Source organism: Heptranchias perlo, chromosome 27, assembly GCF_035084215.1.
Source record: "Heptranchias perlo isolate sHepPer1 chromosome 27, sHepPer1.hap1, whole genome shotgun sequence".
Lineage (NCBI taxonomy): Eukaryota > Metazoa > Chordata > Chondrichthyes > Hexanchiformes > Hexanchidae > Heptranchias > Heptranchias perlo.
Window position 1 is genome coordinate 1203934 of NC_090351.1, and position 20956 is coordinate 1224889.

Sequence of the window (20956 nt, forward strand, 5' to 3'; positions counted from 1 at the left end):
GATGGATCATCCACTCGGCACTTCTGGCTGAAGTTGGTTGCAAACGCTTCAGCCTTGTCTTTTGCACTCACGTGCTGGACTCCGCCATCATTGAGAATGGGGATGTTTGCAGAGCCTCCTCCTCCCGTTAGTTGTTTAATTGTCCAACACCATTCACGACTGGATGTGGCAGGACTGCAGAGCTTTGATCTGATCCGTTGGTTGTGGAATCGCTTAGCTTTGTCTTTGTCTATAGCATGTTGCTTCCGCTGTTTAGCATGCATGTAGTCCTGAGTTGTAGCTTCACCAGGTTGGCACCTCATTTTTAGGTACGCCTGGTGCTGCTCCTGGCATGCTCTTCTACACTCCTCATTGAACCAGGGTTGATCCCCTGGCTTGTTGGTAATGGTAGAGTGAGGAATATGCCAGGCCATGAGGTTACAGATTGTGCTGGAATACAATTTTGTGGCTGCTGATGGCCCACAGCACCTCATGGATGCCCATGAGTCCTATAATGGATCAGAGTGTATCCATTATAGGACCATACCAGTGTATCCATTAAAGGATCATCCCGGTGTGTCCATTATAGGACCATCCCAGTGTCTATTATATGGTGATCCCAGTGTCTCCATTATAGGACAATCTAAGTGTATCTGTTGAGGATCATCCCAAGGCATCTATTATAGGATCATCCCAGTTTATCCATGTTTGGACCATCCCACGTATCCATTAAAAGGCCCATCCCAGTGTGTCCATTGTAGGAAAATCCCAGTGTATCCATTAAAGGACCTTTCCAGTGTATCTATTATAGGACCATACCAGGGTATCTTTACCTGATCATTTTGGATGTACCTCACAAATCGGCACATTGGTTGGGACATAGGATCATCCCAGTGTATCCATTATAGGATCATCCCGATGTCCCAGCCAATGTGCCTTGCCTAATTTATTGAAGGATTAGTGGTCTACTGATCAGATTAATGTTTAGACATTTAGGCGCCGACTGCTTTGTGCAGTCTGTACTTACTTAAGCTGGATGGACTTGGATTTCCAGCTCAGAGATGGCTGGACTATTGGTGAAGGTCTGAGATTTTTTTCCAGCTGTTATTGGCTGGTATTTTTGCTCTGTAATGTTATTGAATATGGTCAGACTGTCATATTCCCCACTGGTGCATACTGGGATATGGTCCCAGCCATCCTTCGGCACCAGTTTCATGTTGCTGTTCCTCATGGGTGAGTGTTGACAAGCTATTCGGCTGTGAGGACTTCACTGTAAAGCCCAGCTCTGCTCTTGCCCATAAGTGAGCTTTCCAGACGGGCAAACAGAATGCGGGCCTGGTCTTGGACCAGTGGGGATTTGGAGACCACTGCCCTACCTGTCATCGGTAAACCCAGCACAGTCTGGATGTGGAACCTGCCCTCATCGTGGTCTGCACAGCTCAGCAAGAACCTTTGCATAACCGGTAATTTATTACATGATTACTGACTAATGTCCAGATCCCTGGTCACCGCAATAACTGTGACATAACTATCCACCTCTGTCTACAGGTGTCACATACAATCCTCCCGTGTACCAAGAGAAGGACTTCAACGAGCCTCCTAAATTTACACAGCCCCCGGCTGACAAGACAGCCACAGTGGGATTCACCACCAAACTCTACTGCAGCGTGAGGGGGAATCCCAAGGTAAGAAAACAATGAATTAACCAGAGCATTAACGCAGTCCCACAGTCGGACACTCACATCAGACACCCACATCCGTTCCACTGGAACCCATCCCTCTAGTCCCCTAACTCTCCCATTGATGCCCATCCCTCTAGTCCCCTAACTCTCCCATTGATGCCCATCCCTCTAGTCCCCTAACTCTCCCATTGAAGATAATTCTCTGTTGCAATTACTTTTAGAATTCTCCCACTCCGCTGCGGAATCTTTGGCTGCAGTTCGAGGGAAACCTCGCTCTCGGATGTTAATGGGGTTTGGGCTGAGGTCACGGTGATGGAGCAGTAGATTCCCATAAATTACCTCGTAAAACAGTCAAAAGCCCATCGTTTAGACAGTTTGCAAGTTGGCTGCCTCTGTCCTGGGGGAGAGGGCTTGCTGTGATTGACATGGACATCAGCCAATCAGAAGGAACCGACTAATTCGAAATGGACTTCCTGCAAAATCCATTTGAAAAGATAAAAACTGAAACCACAGCAGGCAGTCCCGGGGCAGAGGGGTTACCCCGGGGGGAGTGATCACCCTGTGAGGGTTCATCCCAGGGGATGGTGCTCAGTACTGGGGAGGGGCGGTTACCTCCGGGGGGGGGTCACCCTGAGGGGTTATTCCCAGGGGAGGGGGGTTACGCCCGGGGGATGGGTCAGCCTGAGGGGGGTATCCCAGGGGAGGGGGGTTACCTATGGGGAGGGGGGTTACGCCCGGTGGGTGGGTCAGCCTGAGGGGGGTATCCCAGGGGAGGAGGGATACCCCCAGTGGGGTCACCCAGTGTGAGGGGGGTATCCCGGGGGTGGGTTTCCCTGGGGGACGGGGTAATCTGAGGGGAGGGGGTTACCCTGGGAGGGGGGTATTGCAGGGGAGGCAGGTTACACTGGTTGGGGGTTACCCCAGGAGAGCAGTTATTTCAGGGGAGGAGTGGTTATGCTGGCGGCTGACGTAGCGGAGAGGGGTATCCAGGCGGTGGGATACCATGGGGGTGTATCTCGGGGGGGGAGAATCCTAGGAAGGGGAGTAGGACATCCCAGGTTGGGGAGGGCATCCCAGGGGGAAGGTGTAACTGGGGGGGGGGGGTTACGCTGCTGCGGGGGTAGGGGGGGCGTAATATGGGGAGGAGGAGGTTACCGAGAGCGAGGGGAGGGGAGCACATAAATTGGGTGATATTACATCACCCGACCAATGAGGATAATATATCACACTACAACTGGATATATAATAAATCACACTAAAACTGGGTATAATACATCACACTACAACCGGGGAAAATACAACAGAATACAATTTGTTATAATACATCACATTAAAAATGGGGATAATACAACACACTACAACTGTGCATAATTCATTACACTACAACTGGGGAAAATACATTACACCACAACTGCGTATAACACATCATAATCTAACCGGAGATAAAACAGCACACTACAACTGAGTGTAAGAAATCACACTACAACTGCATTTAATACATCACAATATAACTGGGTACAATACATCACACCAAAACTCTGTGTGATATATCACACTGCAACTATGTATAATACATCACAATATAACTGGGTATAATATAGCGTACACACACAGTGTAAGAAATCACACCACAACTGCATATAATACATCACACGACAACTGGGTATAATACATCACTATAACAGGATGTTTTTTTTTATTCGTTCCTGGGATGTGGGCGTCGCTGGCGAGGCCGGCATTTATTGCCCATCCCTAATTGCCCTTGAGAAGGTGGTGGTGAGCCGCCTCCTTGAACCACTGCAGCAAATGGAGAGTATTCCATCACACTCCTGACTTGTGCCTTGTAGATGGTGGAAAGGCTTTGGGGAGTCAGGAGGTGAGTCACTTGCCGCAGAATACCCAGTCTCTGACCTGCTCTTGTAGCCACAGTATTTATATGGCTGGTCCAGTTAAGTTTCTGGTCAATGGTGACCCCCAGAATGTTGATGGTGGGGGATTTGGCGATGGTAATGCCATTGAATGTCATGGGGAGGTGGTTAGACTCTCTCTTGTTGGAGATGGTCATTGCCTGGCACTTGTCTGGCGTGAATGTTACTTGCCACTTATCAGCCCAAGCCTGGATGTTGTCCAGGTCTTGCTACATGCGGGCTCGGACTGCTTCATTAACACATCACATTACAACTGGCGAAAGTACAGCACAATACAACTTTTAATAATCATACTACAACTAAGTATAATACATCACTCTACAACTGGGTATAATACATCACTCTACAACTGGGTATAATACATCACTCTACAACTGGGTATAATACATCACACTAAAACTGGGTATTATACATCACAATATAACTTATATGCAGTTGTCTTATAATGTATTATTATAAGACATTACATTACAACTGGGGAAAATACATCACACTACAACTTGAGGTCATAGATCAAACTGCAACTGTGCATAATATCTCACCATATAACTGGGTATAATATATCACACTGCAACTGGCTATAACATAACACAATACAATTGAGTGTAATAAATCGCACTACAACTGCATATAATGCATCAAACTACAACTGAGTATAATACATCACACTACAACTGAGTGGAATATATCGCACGACAACTGCGATTAACACATCACATGACAACTGGGCAGAATACATCACACTACATCTGGGTTTAATACATCACACTACAACTGCATATAATGCATCACACAACAACTGGGTATAATACATCACACAACAGTTGCGGATAATACATCACATTACAACTCGAGGTCATATATCACACTGTAACTGGGTATAATACATCACACTACAATTGGCTATAATATATCATACAACAACTGGGTATAATACATCACACTACAACAAATAACTACGTATGGGTATGATCTTGTGGCCATTACAGAAACATGGCTGCAGGGTGACAACGACTGGGAATTAAATATGCCAGGATACTTAACAATCAGGAAGGACAGGCAGGAAGGAAGGGGAGGTGGGGTGGCTATGTTAATAAAGGATGGAATCACTGTAATACAGAGAAATGATATTGGGACAAAGGATCTGGATAATGAAACAGTTTGGGTAGAGATAAGAAATAATAAGGGGAAAAAAACACTAGTGGGCGTAGTATATAGGCCTCCTAATAGTTGCAACTCTGCTGGAAGAAGTATTAATCAGGAAATAGTCGGGGCATGTAATAAGGGAACAGCCATAATTATGGGGGATTTTAATTATCATATTAACTGGACAAATCAAATTGGGCAGGGCAGCCTTGAGGAAGAGTTTATTGAGTGTATTAGGGATAGATTTCTTGAGCAGTATGTAACTGATCCTACAAGGGGGCAGGCAACCTTGGACCTGGTCCTGAGTAATGAGCCAGGATTAATTAATAATGTCCTAGTTAAGGATCCCCTTGGAATGAGTGACCATAACATGGTTACATTCCATATCCAATTAGAGGGTGAGAAGGTTGGTTCTCAAACAAGTGTACTGAGCTTGAATAAAGGAGACTATGATGGTATGAGAGTGGAATTGATTAAAGTGGACTGGGAAAATAGATTAAAGGGTAAGACGGTACATGAGCAGTGGTGTTCATTTTGAAAGTTGTAAAATAACTCCTTAAAAGAATATATTCCACTGAGGAAAAAAGGGTGTAAAAGAAATGACAGCCATCTGTGGCTAAGTAAAGAAATTAAGGATAGTATCCGACTAAAAACAAGGACATATAAGGTAGCCAAACAGGGTGGGAGGATAGAAGATTGGGAAGTCTTCAAAAGACAGCAAAAAGTAACTAAAGGATTAAGAAAGGGAAGATAGATTATGAAAATAAATTAGCAAAAAATATAAAAATAGATAGCAAGAGTTTCTATTATCTGTTGGGTGGCTAAGGCAAACGTAGGTCCCTTAGAGGATGAGACCGGGAAATTAATGGTGGGAAACATGGAAATGGCAAAAATGCTGAACAAATATTTTGTTTCAGTCTTTACGGTAGAGGACGCTAAGAATATCCCAACACTGGACAAACAGGGGACTCTCGGGGGGGAGGAGCTAAATACGATTAAAATCACTAAGGAATTGGTACTCAGTAAATTAAAGGGACTCAAGGCGGATAAATCCCCTGGACCTGATGTCTTACATCCTAGGGTCTTGAGGGAAGTGGCAGTAGGGATTGTGGATGCTTTGGTAATAATTTTCCAAAATTCTCTGGACTCGGCAAAGGTCCCGGCAGATTAGAAAACTGATAATGTAACACCCTTATTTAAAAAGGGTAGTAGGCAGAAGGCTGGAAATTATAGACCAGTTAGCTTAACATCTGTAGTTTGTAAAATTTTGGAGTCTATTATTAAGGAGACAGTAGCGGAACATTTGGATAAACATAATTTAATAGGACAAAGTCAGCATGGCTTTACGAAGGGGATGTCATGTCTGACAAATTTGCTTGAGTTCTTTGAGGACATAACGTACAGGGTGGATAAAGGGGAACCAGTGGATGTAGTGTATTGAGACTTCCAGAAGGCATTCGACAAGGTGCCACATAAAAGATTATTGCTCAAGATAAAGAATCACTGGATTGGGGGTAATATTCTGGCATGGGTGGAGGATTGGTTATCTAACAGAAAGCAGAGAGTTGGGATAAATGGTTCATTCTCGGACTGGCAACCAGTAGCCAGTGGTGTTCCGCAGGGGTCGGTGCTGGGTCCCCAACTCTTTACAATCTATATTAATGATTTGGAGGAGGGGACCAAGTGTAACATATCAAAGTTTGCAGGTGATACAAAGATGGGAGGGAAAGTAGAGAGTGAGGAGGACATAAAAAACCTACAAGGGGATATAGACAGGCTGGGTGAGTGGGTGGAGATTTGGCAGATGCAATACAATATTGGAAAATGTGAGGTTATGTACTTTGGCAGGAAAAATCAGAGAGCAAGTTATTATCTTAATGGCGAGAAACTGGAAAGTACTGCAGTACAAAGGGATCTGGGGGTCCTAGTGCAAGAAAATCAAAAGGTTAGTATGCAGGTGCAGCAGGTGATCAAGAAGGCCAACGGAATGTTGGCTTTTATTGCTAGGGGGATAGAATATACAAACAGGGAGATTTTGCTGCAGTTATATAAGGTATTGGTGAGACCGCACCTGGAATACTGCATACAGTTTTGGTGTCCATACTTAAGAAAAGACATACTTGCTCTCGAGGCAGTGCAAAGAAGGTTCACTCGGTTAATCCCGGGGATGAGGGGGCGGACATATGAGGAGAGGTTGAGTAGATTGGGACTCTACTCATTGGAGTTCAGAAGAATGAGAGGCGATTTTATTGAAATATATATGATTGTGAAGGGGCTTGATCGGGTGGATGTGGTAAGGATGTTCCCAAGGATGGGTGAAACTAGAACGAGGGGGCGTAATCTTAGAATAAGGGGCTGCTCTTTCAAAACTGAGATGAGGAGAAACTTCTTCACTCAGAGGGTAGTAGGTCTGTGGAATTTGCTGCCCCAGGAAGCTGTGGAAGCTACATCATTAAATAAATTTAAAACAGAAATAGATAGTTTCCTAGAAGTAAAGGGAATTAGGGGTTACGGGGAGCAGGCAGGAAATTGGACATGAATTTAGATTTGAGGTTAGGATCAGATCAGCCATGATCTTATTGAATGGCGGAGCAGGCTCGAGGGGCCGATTGGCCTACTCCTGCTCCTATTTCTTATGTTCTTATGTTCTTATACCCAGTTGTTGTGTGATATATTATAGCCAGTTATAATACATCACACTACAACTGTCTGTAATACATTACACGACAACTGGGTGCAATTAATCACACTAAAACTGTGTATAATACATCAAACTACAAGTGCCCGTAATACATCACAGTTCAACTGGGTATATTACATCACAGTGCACCTGGCTGTAATACACCACACCAGAAGTGCCTGCAATATATCACACTGCAACTGGGGATAATACATTACACTACAACTGGGGATAATACATTACACGACAACTGGGGATAATACATTACATTACAACAAGGGAAGATACATCACACTACAACTGTGGATAATACATCACACTACAACTGTGGATAAATCATCACACTACAACTGTGGATAATACATCACACTACAACTGTGGATAATACATCACACTACAACTGTGGATAATACATCACACTACAACTGTGGATAATACATCACACTACAACTGTGGATAATACATCACACTACAACTGTGGATAATACATCACACTACAACTGTGGATAATACATCACACTACAACTGTGGATAATACATCACACTACAACTGTGGATAATACATCACACTACAACTGGGTATAATATAACACACTGCAACTCAAGGTCATATATCATATTGTAACTGGGAATAATACATCACAGTACAACTGGGTTTAATACATCATACTACAACTGTGCATAATACATCACAATATAACTGGGTATAATATAGCACACTACACACTGTGTATAATACAACACACTGGAACCGGGTATAATATAACACACTGCAATTAAGTGTAATAAATCACACTACAACTGGGTATAATACAGGAAACTATAACTGGATGTAACACATCACAATACAACTGCGAAAATACAGCACAATACAACTTGTAATAATCACACTACAACTGGGTATAATACATCACACTACCAATGGCTATAATACGTCATACTACAACTGAGTATAATACATCATACTACAACATAGTATAATGCATCACACTACCACTGGGTATATTGCATCACCCTACAACTGGGTATATTGCATCACATAACAACTGGGTATATACACATCACACTGCACCTTGGTATAATACATCAAACTACAACTTGCTATAATACATCACACCACAAGTGCCTATAATACATCATATGACAACTGGGTGCAACACATCACACTACAACTGGGTATAATATATTACACGACATCTGGGTATATTACATCGCAGTGCACCTGGCTGTAATACATCACACCAGAAGTGCCTGCCACATATCAAACTACAACTGGGTTTAATACATCACACTACAACTGTGTATAATACATCACACTACAACTGTGTATAATACATCACACTATAACTGGTTGCAGTATATCACAAAATAAATCACAATATAACTGGGTATAATATAGCACACTGCAACTGGGTATAATGTAACACACTGCAACTGGGTATAATACAACACGCTGCAACTGGGTATAATACAACACGCTGCAACTGTGTATAATACAACACACTGCAACTGTGTATAATACAACACGCTGCAACTGGGTATAATATAAAACACTGCAACTGTGTATAATACAACACACTGCAACTGGGTATAATACAACACGCTGCAACTGGGGATAATACAACACGATGCAACTGGGTATAATATAACACACTGCAACTGGGTATAATACAACACGCTGCAACTGGGTATAATACAACATGCTGCAACTGGGTATAATACAACACGCTGCAACTGTGTATAATACAACACGCTGCAACTGGGTATAATACAACACGCTGCAACTGGGTATAATACAACACACTGCAACTGGGTATAATACAACACGCTGCAACTGGGTATAATATAACACACTGCAACTGGGTATAATACAACACGCTGCAACTGGGTATAGTATAACACGCTGCAACTGGGTATAATACAACACACTGCAACTGGGTAAAATACAACACACTGCAACTGGTATTATACACAGTTGCAGCGTGTTGTATTATACCCAGTTGCAGTGTGTTGTATTATACCCAGTTGCAGCGTGTTGTATTATACACAGTTGCAGTGTGTTCTATTATACCCAGTTGCAGTGTGTTGGTATAATACAACACGCTGCAACTGTGTATAATACAACACACTGCAACTGGGTATAATACAACACGCTGCAACTGGGTACAATACAACACACTGCAACTGGGTATAATACAACACACTGCAACTGGGTATAATACAACACACTGCAACTGGGGATAATATAACACGCTGCAACTGGGTATAATACAACACGCTGCAACTGGGTATAATACAACACACTGCAACTGGGTATAATATAACACGCTGCAAATGGGTATAATATAACACACTGCAACTGGGTATAATACAACACGCTGCAACTGTGTATAATACCAGTTGCAGTGTGTTGTATTTTACCCAGTTGCAGTGTGTTGTATTATACCCAGTTGCAGCGTGTTCTATTATACACAGTTGCAGTGTGTTCTATTATACCCAGTTGCAGTGTGTTGGTATAATACAACACGCTGCAACTGTGTATAATACAACACACTGCAACTGGGTATAATAGAACACACTGCAACTGTGTATAATACAACACGCTGCAACTGTGTATAATACAACAAACTGCAACTGGGGAAAATACAACACGCTGCAACTGGGTATAATACAACACACTGCAACTGTGTATAATACAACACACTGCAACTGTGTATAATACAACACGCTGCAACGGTGTATAATACAACACACTGCAACTGGGTATAATACAACACGCTGCAACTGGGTATAATACAACACGCTGGAACTGGGTACAATACAACACACTGCAACTGGGTATAATACAACACACTGCAACTGGGTATAATACAACACACTGCAACTGTGTATAATACAACACGCTGCAACTGGGTACAATACAACACACTGCAACTGTGTATAGTACAAAACGCTGCAACTGGGTATAATACAACACGCTGCAACTGGGTGTAATACAACACACTGCAACTATGTATAGTACAACACGCTGCAACTGGGTATAATACAACACGCTGCAACTGTGTATAATACAACACGCTGCAACTGGGTATAATACAACACGCTGCAACTGGGTATAATACAACACGCTGCAACTGTGCATAATACAACACGCTGCAACTGGGTATAATACAACACGCTGCAACTGGGAAGAATACAACACGCTGCAACTGGGTATAATACAACACGCTGCAACTGGGTACAATACAACACGCTGCAACTGGGTATAATACAACACGCTGCAACTGTGTATAATACAACACACTGCAACTGGGTATAATACAACACACTGCAACTGGGTATAATACAACACGCTGCAACTGGGTATAATATAACACACTGCAACTGGGTATAATACAACACGCTGCAACTGGGTATAATACAACACACAGCAACTGGGTATAATACAACACGCTGCAACTGGGTATAATACAACACACTGCAACTGGGTATAATACAACACACTGCAACTGGGTATAATACAACACACTGCAACTGTGTATAATACAACACGCTGCAACTGGGTACAATACAACACGCTGCAACTGGGTATAATACAACACACTGCAACTGTGTATAGTACAAAACGCTGCAACTGGGTATAATACAACACGCTGCAACTGGGTGTAATACAACACACTGCAACTATGTATAGTACAACACGCTGCAACTGGGTATAATACAACACGCTGCAACTGTGTATAATACAACATGCTGCAACTGGGTATAATACAACACGCTGCAACGGTGTATAATACAACACGCTGCAACTGTGCATAATACAACACACTGCAACGGTGTATAATACAACACGCTGCAACTGGGTATAATACAACACACTGCAACTGGGTATAATACAACACACTGCAACTGGGTATAATACAACACGCTGCAACTGGGTATAATATAACACACTGCAACTGGGTATAATACAACACGCTGCAACTGGGTATAATACAACACACAGCAACTGGGTATAATACAACACGCTGCAACTGGGTATAATACAACACACTGCAACTGGGTATAATACAACACACTGCAACTGGGTATAATACAACACACTGCAACTGTGTATAATACAACACGCTGCAACTGGGTACAATACAACACGCTGCAACTGGGTATAATACAACACACTGCAACTGTGTATAGTACAAAACGCTGCAACTGGGTATAATACAACACGCTGCAACTGGGTGTAATACAACACACTGCAACTATGTATAGTACAACACGCTGCAACTGGGTATAATACAACACGCTGCAACTGTGTATAATACAACATGCTGCAACTGGGTATAATACAACACGCTGCAACGGTGTATAATACAACACGCTGCAACTGTGCATAATACAACACACTGCAACGGTGTATAATACAACACGCTGCAACTGGGTATAATACAACACACTGCAACTGTGTATAATACAACACGCTGCAACTGGGTATAATACAACACACTGCAACTGTGTATAATACAACACGCTGCAACTGGGTATAATACAACACACTGCAACTGTGTATAATACAACACGCTGCAACTGGGTATAATACAACACGCTGCAACTGGGTATAATACAACACGCTGCAACTGTGTATAATACAAGACGCTCCAACTGGGTATAATACAACACGCTGCAACTGTGTATAATACAACACGCTGCAACTGCGTACAATACAACACACTGCAACTGTGTATAATACAACACACTGCAACTGGGTATAATACAACACGCTGCAACTGTGTATAATACAACACGCTGCAACTGGGTATAATATAACACACTGCAACTGTGTATAATACAACACGCTGCAACTGTGCATAATACAACACACTGCAACTGGGTATAATATAACACACTGCAACTGGGTATAATACAACACACTGCAACTGGTATAATACAACACACTGCAACTGGGTATAATACAACACGCTGCAACTGTGTATAATACAACACGCTGCAACTGGGTATAATACAGCACGCTGCAACTGTGGATAGTACAACACGCTGCAACTGGGTATAATACAACACACTGCAACTGGGTATAATACAACACGCTGCAACTGGGTACAATACAACACGCTGCAACTGGGTATAATACAACACACTGCAACTATGTATAGTACAACACGCTGCAACTGGGTATAATACAACACGCTGCAACTGGGTATAATACAACACACTGCAACTGTGTATAGTACAAAACGCTGCAACTGGGTGTAATACAACACACTGCAACTATGTATAGTACAACACGCTGCAACTGGGTATAATACAACACGCTGCAACTGTGTATAATACAACACACTGCAACTGTGTATAATACAACACGCTGCAACTGGGTATAATACAACACGCTGCAACTGGGTATAATACAACATGCTGCAACTGGGTATAATACAACACGCTGCAACGGTGTATAATACAACACGCTGCAACTGTGCATAATACAACACACTGCAACGGTGTATAATACAACACGCTGCAACTGGGTATAATACAACACACTGCAACTGTGTATGATACAACACGCTGCAACTGGGTATAATACAACACACTGCAACTGTGTATAATACAACACACTGCAACTGGGTATAATACAACACGCTGCAACTGTGTATAATACAACACGCTGCAACTGGGTATAATATAACACACTGCAACTGTGTATAATACAACACGCTGCAACTGTGCATAATACAACACACTGCAACTGGGTATAATATAACACACTGCAACTGGGTATAATACAACACACTGCAACTGGTATAATACAACACACTGCAACTGGGTATAATACAACACGCTGCAACTGTGTATAATACAACACGCTGCAACTGGGTATAATACAGCACGCTGCAACTGTGGATAGTACAACACGCTGCAACTGGGTATAATACAACACACTGCAACTGGGTATAATACAACACGCTGCAACTGGGTACAATACAACACGCTGCAACTGGGTATAATACAACACACTGCAACTATGTATAGTACAACACGCTGCAACTGGGTATAATACAACATGCTGCAACTGGGTATAATACAACACGCTGCAACGGTGTATAATACAACACGCTGCAACTGTGCATAATACAACACACTGCAACGGTGTATAATACAACACGCTGCAACTGGGTATAATACAACACACTGCAACTGGGTATAATACAACACACTGCAACTGGGTATAATACAACACGCTGCAACTGGGTATAATATAACACACTGCAACTGGGTATAATACAACACGCTGCAACTGGGTATAATACAACACACAGCAACTGGGTATAATACAACACGCTGCAACTGGGTATAATACAACACACTGCAACTGGGTATAATACAACACACTGCAACTGGGTATAATACAACACACTGCAACTGTGTATAATACAACACGCTGCAACTGGGTACAATACAACACGCTGCAACTGGGTATAATACAACACACTGCAACTGTGTATAGTACAAAACGCTGCAACTGGGTATAATACAACACGCTGCAACTGGGTGTAATACAACACACTGCAACTATGTATAGTACAACACGCTGCAACTGGGTATAATACAACACGCTGCAACTGTGTATAATACAACATGCTGCAACTGGGTATAATACAACACGCTGCAACGGTGTATAATACAACACGCTGCAACTGTGCATAATACAACACACTGCAACGGTGTATAATACAACACGCTGCAACTGGGTATAATACAACACACTGCAACTGTGTATAATACAACACGCTGCAACTGGGTATAATACAACACACTGCAACTGTGTATAATACAACACGCTGCAACTGGGTATAATACAACACACTGCAACTGTGTATAATACAACACGCTGCAACTGGGTATAATACAACACGCTGCAACTGGGTATAATACAACACGCTGCAACTGTGTATAATACAAGACGCTCCAACTGGGTATAATACAACACGCTGCAACTGTGTATAATACAACACGCTGCAACTGCGTACAATACAACACACTGCAACTGTGTATAATACAACACACTGCAACTGGGTATAATACAACACGCTGCAACTGTGTATAATACAACACGCTGCAACTGGGTATAATATAACACACTGCAACTGTGTATAATACAACACGCTGCAACTGTGCATAATACAACACACTGCAACTGGGTATAATATAACACACTGCAACTGGGTATAATACAACACACTGCAACTGGTATAATACAACACACTGCAACTGGGTATAATACAACACGCTGCAACTGTGTATAATACAACACGCTGCAACTGGGTATAATACAGCACGCTGCAACTGTGGATAGTACAACACGCTGCAACTGGGTATAATACAACACACTGCAACTGGGTATAATACAACACGCTGCAACTGGGTACAATACAACACGCTGCAACTGGGTATAATACAACACACTGCAACTATGTATAGTACAACACGCTGCAACTGGGTATAATACAACACGCTGCAACTGGGTATAATACAACACACTGCAACTGTGTATAGTACAAAACGCTGCAACTGGGTGTAATACAACACACTGCAACTATGTATAGTACAACACGCTGCAACTGGGTATAATACAACACGCTGCAACTGTGTATAATACAACACACTGCAACTGTGTATAATACAACACGCTGCAACTGGGTATAATACAACACGCTGCAACTGGGTATAATACAACATGCTGCAACTGGGTATAATACAACACGCTGCAACGGTGTATAATACAACACGCTGCAACTGTGCATAATACAACACACTGCAACGGTGTATAATACAACACGCTGCAACTGGGTATAATACAACACACTGCAACTGTGTATGATACAACACGCTGCAACTGGGTATAATACAACACACTGCAACTGTGTATAATACAACACACTGCAACTGGGTATAATACAACACGCTGCAACTGTGTATAATACAACACGCTGCAACTGGGTATAATATAACACACTGCAACTGTGTATAATACAACACGCTGCAACTGTGCATAATACAACACACTGCAACTGGGTATAATATAACACACTGCAACTGGGTATAATACAACACACTGCAACTGGTATAATACAACACACTGCAACTGGGTATAATACAACACGCTGCAACTGTGTATAATACAACACGCTGCAACTGGGTATAATACAGCACGCTGCAACTGTGGATAGTACAACACGCTGCAACTGGGTATAATACAACACACTGCAACTGGGTATAATACAACACGCTGCAACTGGGTACAATACAACACGCTGCAACTGGGTATAATACAACACACTGCAACTATGTATAGTACAACACGCTGCAACTGGGTATAATACAACACGCTGCAACTGGGTATAATACAACACACTGCAACTGTGTATAGTACAAAACGCTGCAACTGGGTGTAATACAACACACTGCAACTATGTATAGTACAACACGCTGCAACTGGGTATAATACAACACGCTGCAACTGTGTATAATACAACACACTGCAACTGTGTATAATACAACACGCTGCAACTGGGTATAATACAACACGCTGCAACTGGGTATAATACAACATGCTGCAACTGGGTATAATACAACACGCTGCAACGGTGTATAATACAACACGCTGCAACTGTGCATAATACAACACACTGCAACGGTGTATAATACAACACGCTGCAACTGGGTATAATACAACACACTGCAACTGTGTATGATACAACACGCTGCAACTGGGTATAATACAACACACTGCAACTGTGTATAATACAACACGCTGCAACTGGGTATAATACAACACGCTGCAACTGTGTATAATACAAGACGCTCCAACTGGGTATAATACAACACGCTGCAACTGTGTATAATACAACACGCTGCAACTGCGTACAATATAACACACTGCAACTGTGTATAATACAACACGCTGCAACTGTGCATAATACAACACACTGCAACTGGGTACAATATAACACACTGCAACTGGGTATAATACAACACACTGCAACTGGTATAATACAACACACTGCAACTGGGTATAATACAACACACTGCAACTGGGTATATACAACACGCTGCAACTGTGCATAATACAATACACTGCAACTGTGTATAATACAACACACTGCAACTGGGTATAATACAACACGCTGCAACTGGGTATAATACAACATGCTGCAACTGGGTATAATACAACACGCTGCAACTGGGTATAATACAACACGCTGCAACTGTGCATAATACAATACACTGCAACTGTGTATAATACAACACACTGCAACTGCGTATAATACAACACGCTGCAACTGCGTATAATACAACAGGCTGCAACTGGGTATAATATAACACACTGCAACTGGTATAATACAACACGCTGCAACTGTGCATAATACAATACACTGCAACTGTGTATAATACAACACACTGCAACTGCGTATAATACAACACGCTGCAACTGCGTATAATACAACACGCTGCAACTGCGTATAATACAACACGCTGCAACTGGGTATAATATAACACGCTGCAACTGTGCATAATACAATACACTGCAACTGTGTATAATACAACACACTGCAACTGCGTATAATACAACACGCTGCAACTGCGTATAATACAACACGCTGCAACTGGGTATAATATAACACACTGCAACTGGGTATAATATAACACACTGCAACTGTGTATAATACAACACGCTGCAACTGTGCATAATACAACACACTGCAACTGGGTATAATATAACACACTGCAACTGTGTATAATACAACACGCTGCAACTGTGCATAATACAACACACTGCAACTGGGTATAATATAACACACTGCAACTGGGTATAATACAACACACTGCAACTGGTATAATACAACACACTGCAACTGGGTATAATACAACACACTGCAACAGGTATAATACAACACACTGCAACTGTGTATAATACAACACGCTGCAACTGGGTATAATACAACACGCTGCAACTGGGTACAATACAACACACTGCAACTGGGTATAATACAACACACTGCAACTGGGTATAATACAACACACTGCAACTGTGTATAATACAACACGCTGCAACTGGGTACAATACAACACGCTGCAACTGGGTATAATACAACACACTGCAACTATGTATAGTACAACATGCTGCAACTGGGTATAATACAACACACTGCAACTGTGTATAGTACAAAACGCTGCAACTGGGTATAATACAACACGCTGCAACTGGGTATAATACAACACGCTGCAACTGTGTATAATACAACACACTGCAACTGTGTATAATACAACACGCTGCAACTGGGTATAATACAACACGCTGCAACTGGGTATAATACAACATGCTGCAACTGGGTATAATACAACACGCTGCAACGGTGTATAATACAACACGCTGCAACTGTGCATAATACAACACACTGCAACGGTGTATAATACAACACGCTGCAACTGGGTATAATACAACACACTGCAACTGTGTATAATACAACACGCTGCAACTGGGTATAATACAACACACTGCAACTGGGTATAATATAACACACTGCAACTGTGTATAATACAACACGCTGCAACTGTGCATAATACAACACACTGCAACTGGGTATAATATAACACACTGCAACTGTGTATAATACAACACGCTGCAACTCCGTATAATACAACACGCTGCAACTGCGTATAATACAACACGCTGCAACTGGGTATAATATAACACGCTGCAACTGTGCATAATACAATACACTGCAACTGTGTATAATACAACACACTGCAACTGCGTATAATACAACACGCTGCAACTGCGTATAATACAACACGCTGCAACTGGGTATAATATAACACACTGCAACTGGGTATAATATAACACACTGCAACTGTGTATAATACAACACGCTGCAACTGTGCATAATACAACACACTGCAACTGGGTATAATATAACACACTGCAACTGTGTATAATACAACACGCTGCAACTGTGCATAATACAACACACTGCAACTGGGTATAATACAACACACTGCAACTGGTATAATACAACACACTGCAACTGGGTATAATACAACACACTGCAACAGGTATAATACAACACACTGCAACTGTGTATAATACAACACGCTGCAACTGGGTATAATACAACACGCTGCAACTGGGTACAATACAACACACTGCAACTGGGTATAATACAACACACTGCAACTGGGTATAATACAACACACTGCAACTGTGTATAATACAACACGCTGCAACTGGGTACAATACAACACGCTGCAACTGGGTATAATACAACACACTGCAACTATGTATAGTACAACACGCTGCAACTGGGTATAATACAACACACTGCAACTGTGTATAGTACAAAACGCTGCAACTGGGTATAATACAACACGCTGCAACTGGGTGTAATACAACACACTGCAACAATGTATAGTACAACACGCTGCAACTGGGTATAATACAACACGCTGCAACTGTGTATAATACAACACACTGCAACTGTGTATAATACAACACGCTGCAACTGGGTATAATACAACACGCTGCAACTGGGTATAATACAACATGCTGCAACTGGGTATAATAAAACACGCTGCAACGGTGTATAATACAACACGCTGCAACTGTGCATAATACAACACACTGCAACGGTGTATAATACAACACGCTGCAACTGGGTATAATACAACACACTGCAACTGTGTATAATACAACACGCTGCAACTGGGTATAATACAACACACTGCAACTGTGTATAATACAACACGCTGCAACTGGGTATAATACAACACACTACAACTGTGTATAATACAACACGCTGCAACTGGGTATAATACAACACGCTGCAACTGGGTATAATACAACACGCTGCAACTGTGTATAATACAAGACGCTCCAACTGGGTATAATACAACACGCTGCAACTGTGTATAATACAACACGCTGCAACTGCGTACAATACAACACACTGCAACTGTGTATAATACAACACACTGCAACTGGGTATAATACAACACGCTGCAACTGTGTATAATACAACACGCTGCAACTGGGTATAATATAACACACTGCAACTGGGTATAATACAACACACTGCAACTGGTATAATACAACACACTGCAACTGGGTATAATACAACACACTGCAACTGGTATAATACAACACACTGCAACTGGGTATAATACAACACGCTGCAACTGTGTATAATACAACACGCTGCAACTGGGTATAATACAAAACGCTGCAACTGGGTGTAATACAACACACTGCAACTATGTATAGTACAACACGCTGCAACTGGGTATAATACAACACGCTGCAACTGTGTATAATACAACACGCTGCAACTGTGTATAATACAACACACTGCAACTGTGTATAATACAACACGCTGCAACTGGGTATAATACAACACGCTGCAACTGGGTATAATACAACATGCTGCAACTGGGTATAATACAACACGCTGCAACTGTGTATAATACAACACGCTGCAACTGGGTATAATATAACACACTGCAACTGTGTATAATACAACACGCTGCAACTGTGCATAATACAACACACTGCAACTGGGTATAATATAACACACTGCAACTGGGTATAATACAACACACTGCAACTGGTATAATACAACACACTGCAACTGGGTATAATACAACACGCTGCAACTGTGTATAATACAACACGCTGCAACTGGGTATAATACAGCACGCTGCAACTGTGGATAGTACAACACGCTGCAACTGGGTATAATACAACACACTGCAACTGGGTATAATACAACACGCTGCAACTGGGTACAATACAACACGCTGCAACTGGGTATAATACAACACACTGCAACTATGTATAGTACAACACGCTGCAACTGGGTATAATACAACACGCTGCAACTGGGTATAATACAACACACTGCAACTGTGTATAGTACAAAACGCTGCAACTGGGTGTAATACAACACACTGCAACTATGTATAGTACAACACGCTGCAACTGGGTATAATACAACACGCTGCAACTGTGTATAATACAACACACTGCAACTGTGTATAATACAACACGCTGCAACTGGGTATAATACAACACGCTGCAACTGGGTATAATACAACATGCTGCAACTGGGTATAATACAACACGCTGCAACGGTGTATAATACAACACGCTGCAACTGTGCATAATACAACACGCTGCAACGGTGTATAATACAACACGCTGCAACTGGGTATAATACAACACACTGCAACTGTGTATGATACAACACGCTGCAACTGGGTATAATACAACACACTGCAACTGTGTATAATACAACACGCTGCAACTGGGTATAATACAACACACTGCAACTGTGTATAATACAACACGCTGCAACTGGGTATAATACAACACGCTGCAACTGTGTATAATACAAGACGCTCCAACTGGGTATAATACAACACGCTGCAACTGTGTATAATACAACACGCTGCAACTGCGTACAATATAACACACT

General features: G+C 42.1%; 1 protein-coding gene across 3 annotated transcripts in view; it reads left to right on the plus strand.

Annotated features, from left to right (window-relative positions):
* Positions 1-20956, plus strand: part of LOC137344338 (myosin-binding protein H-like) — a 168639-nt gene that overhangs the window by 87908 nt on the left and 59775 nt on the right. For all 3 annotated transcript variants that reach the window (XM_068007204.1, XM_068007202.1, XM_068007203.1), the window contains one exon: positions 1528-1664. In XM_068007204.1, coding sequence (XP_067863305.1) covers positions 1528-1664 — 137 coding nt within the window. The remainder of the gene's footprint in view (positions 1-1527; positions 1665-20956) is intronic.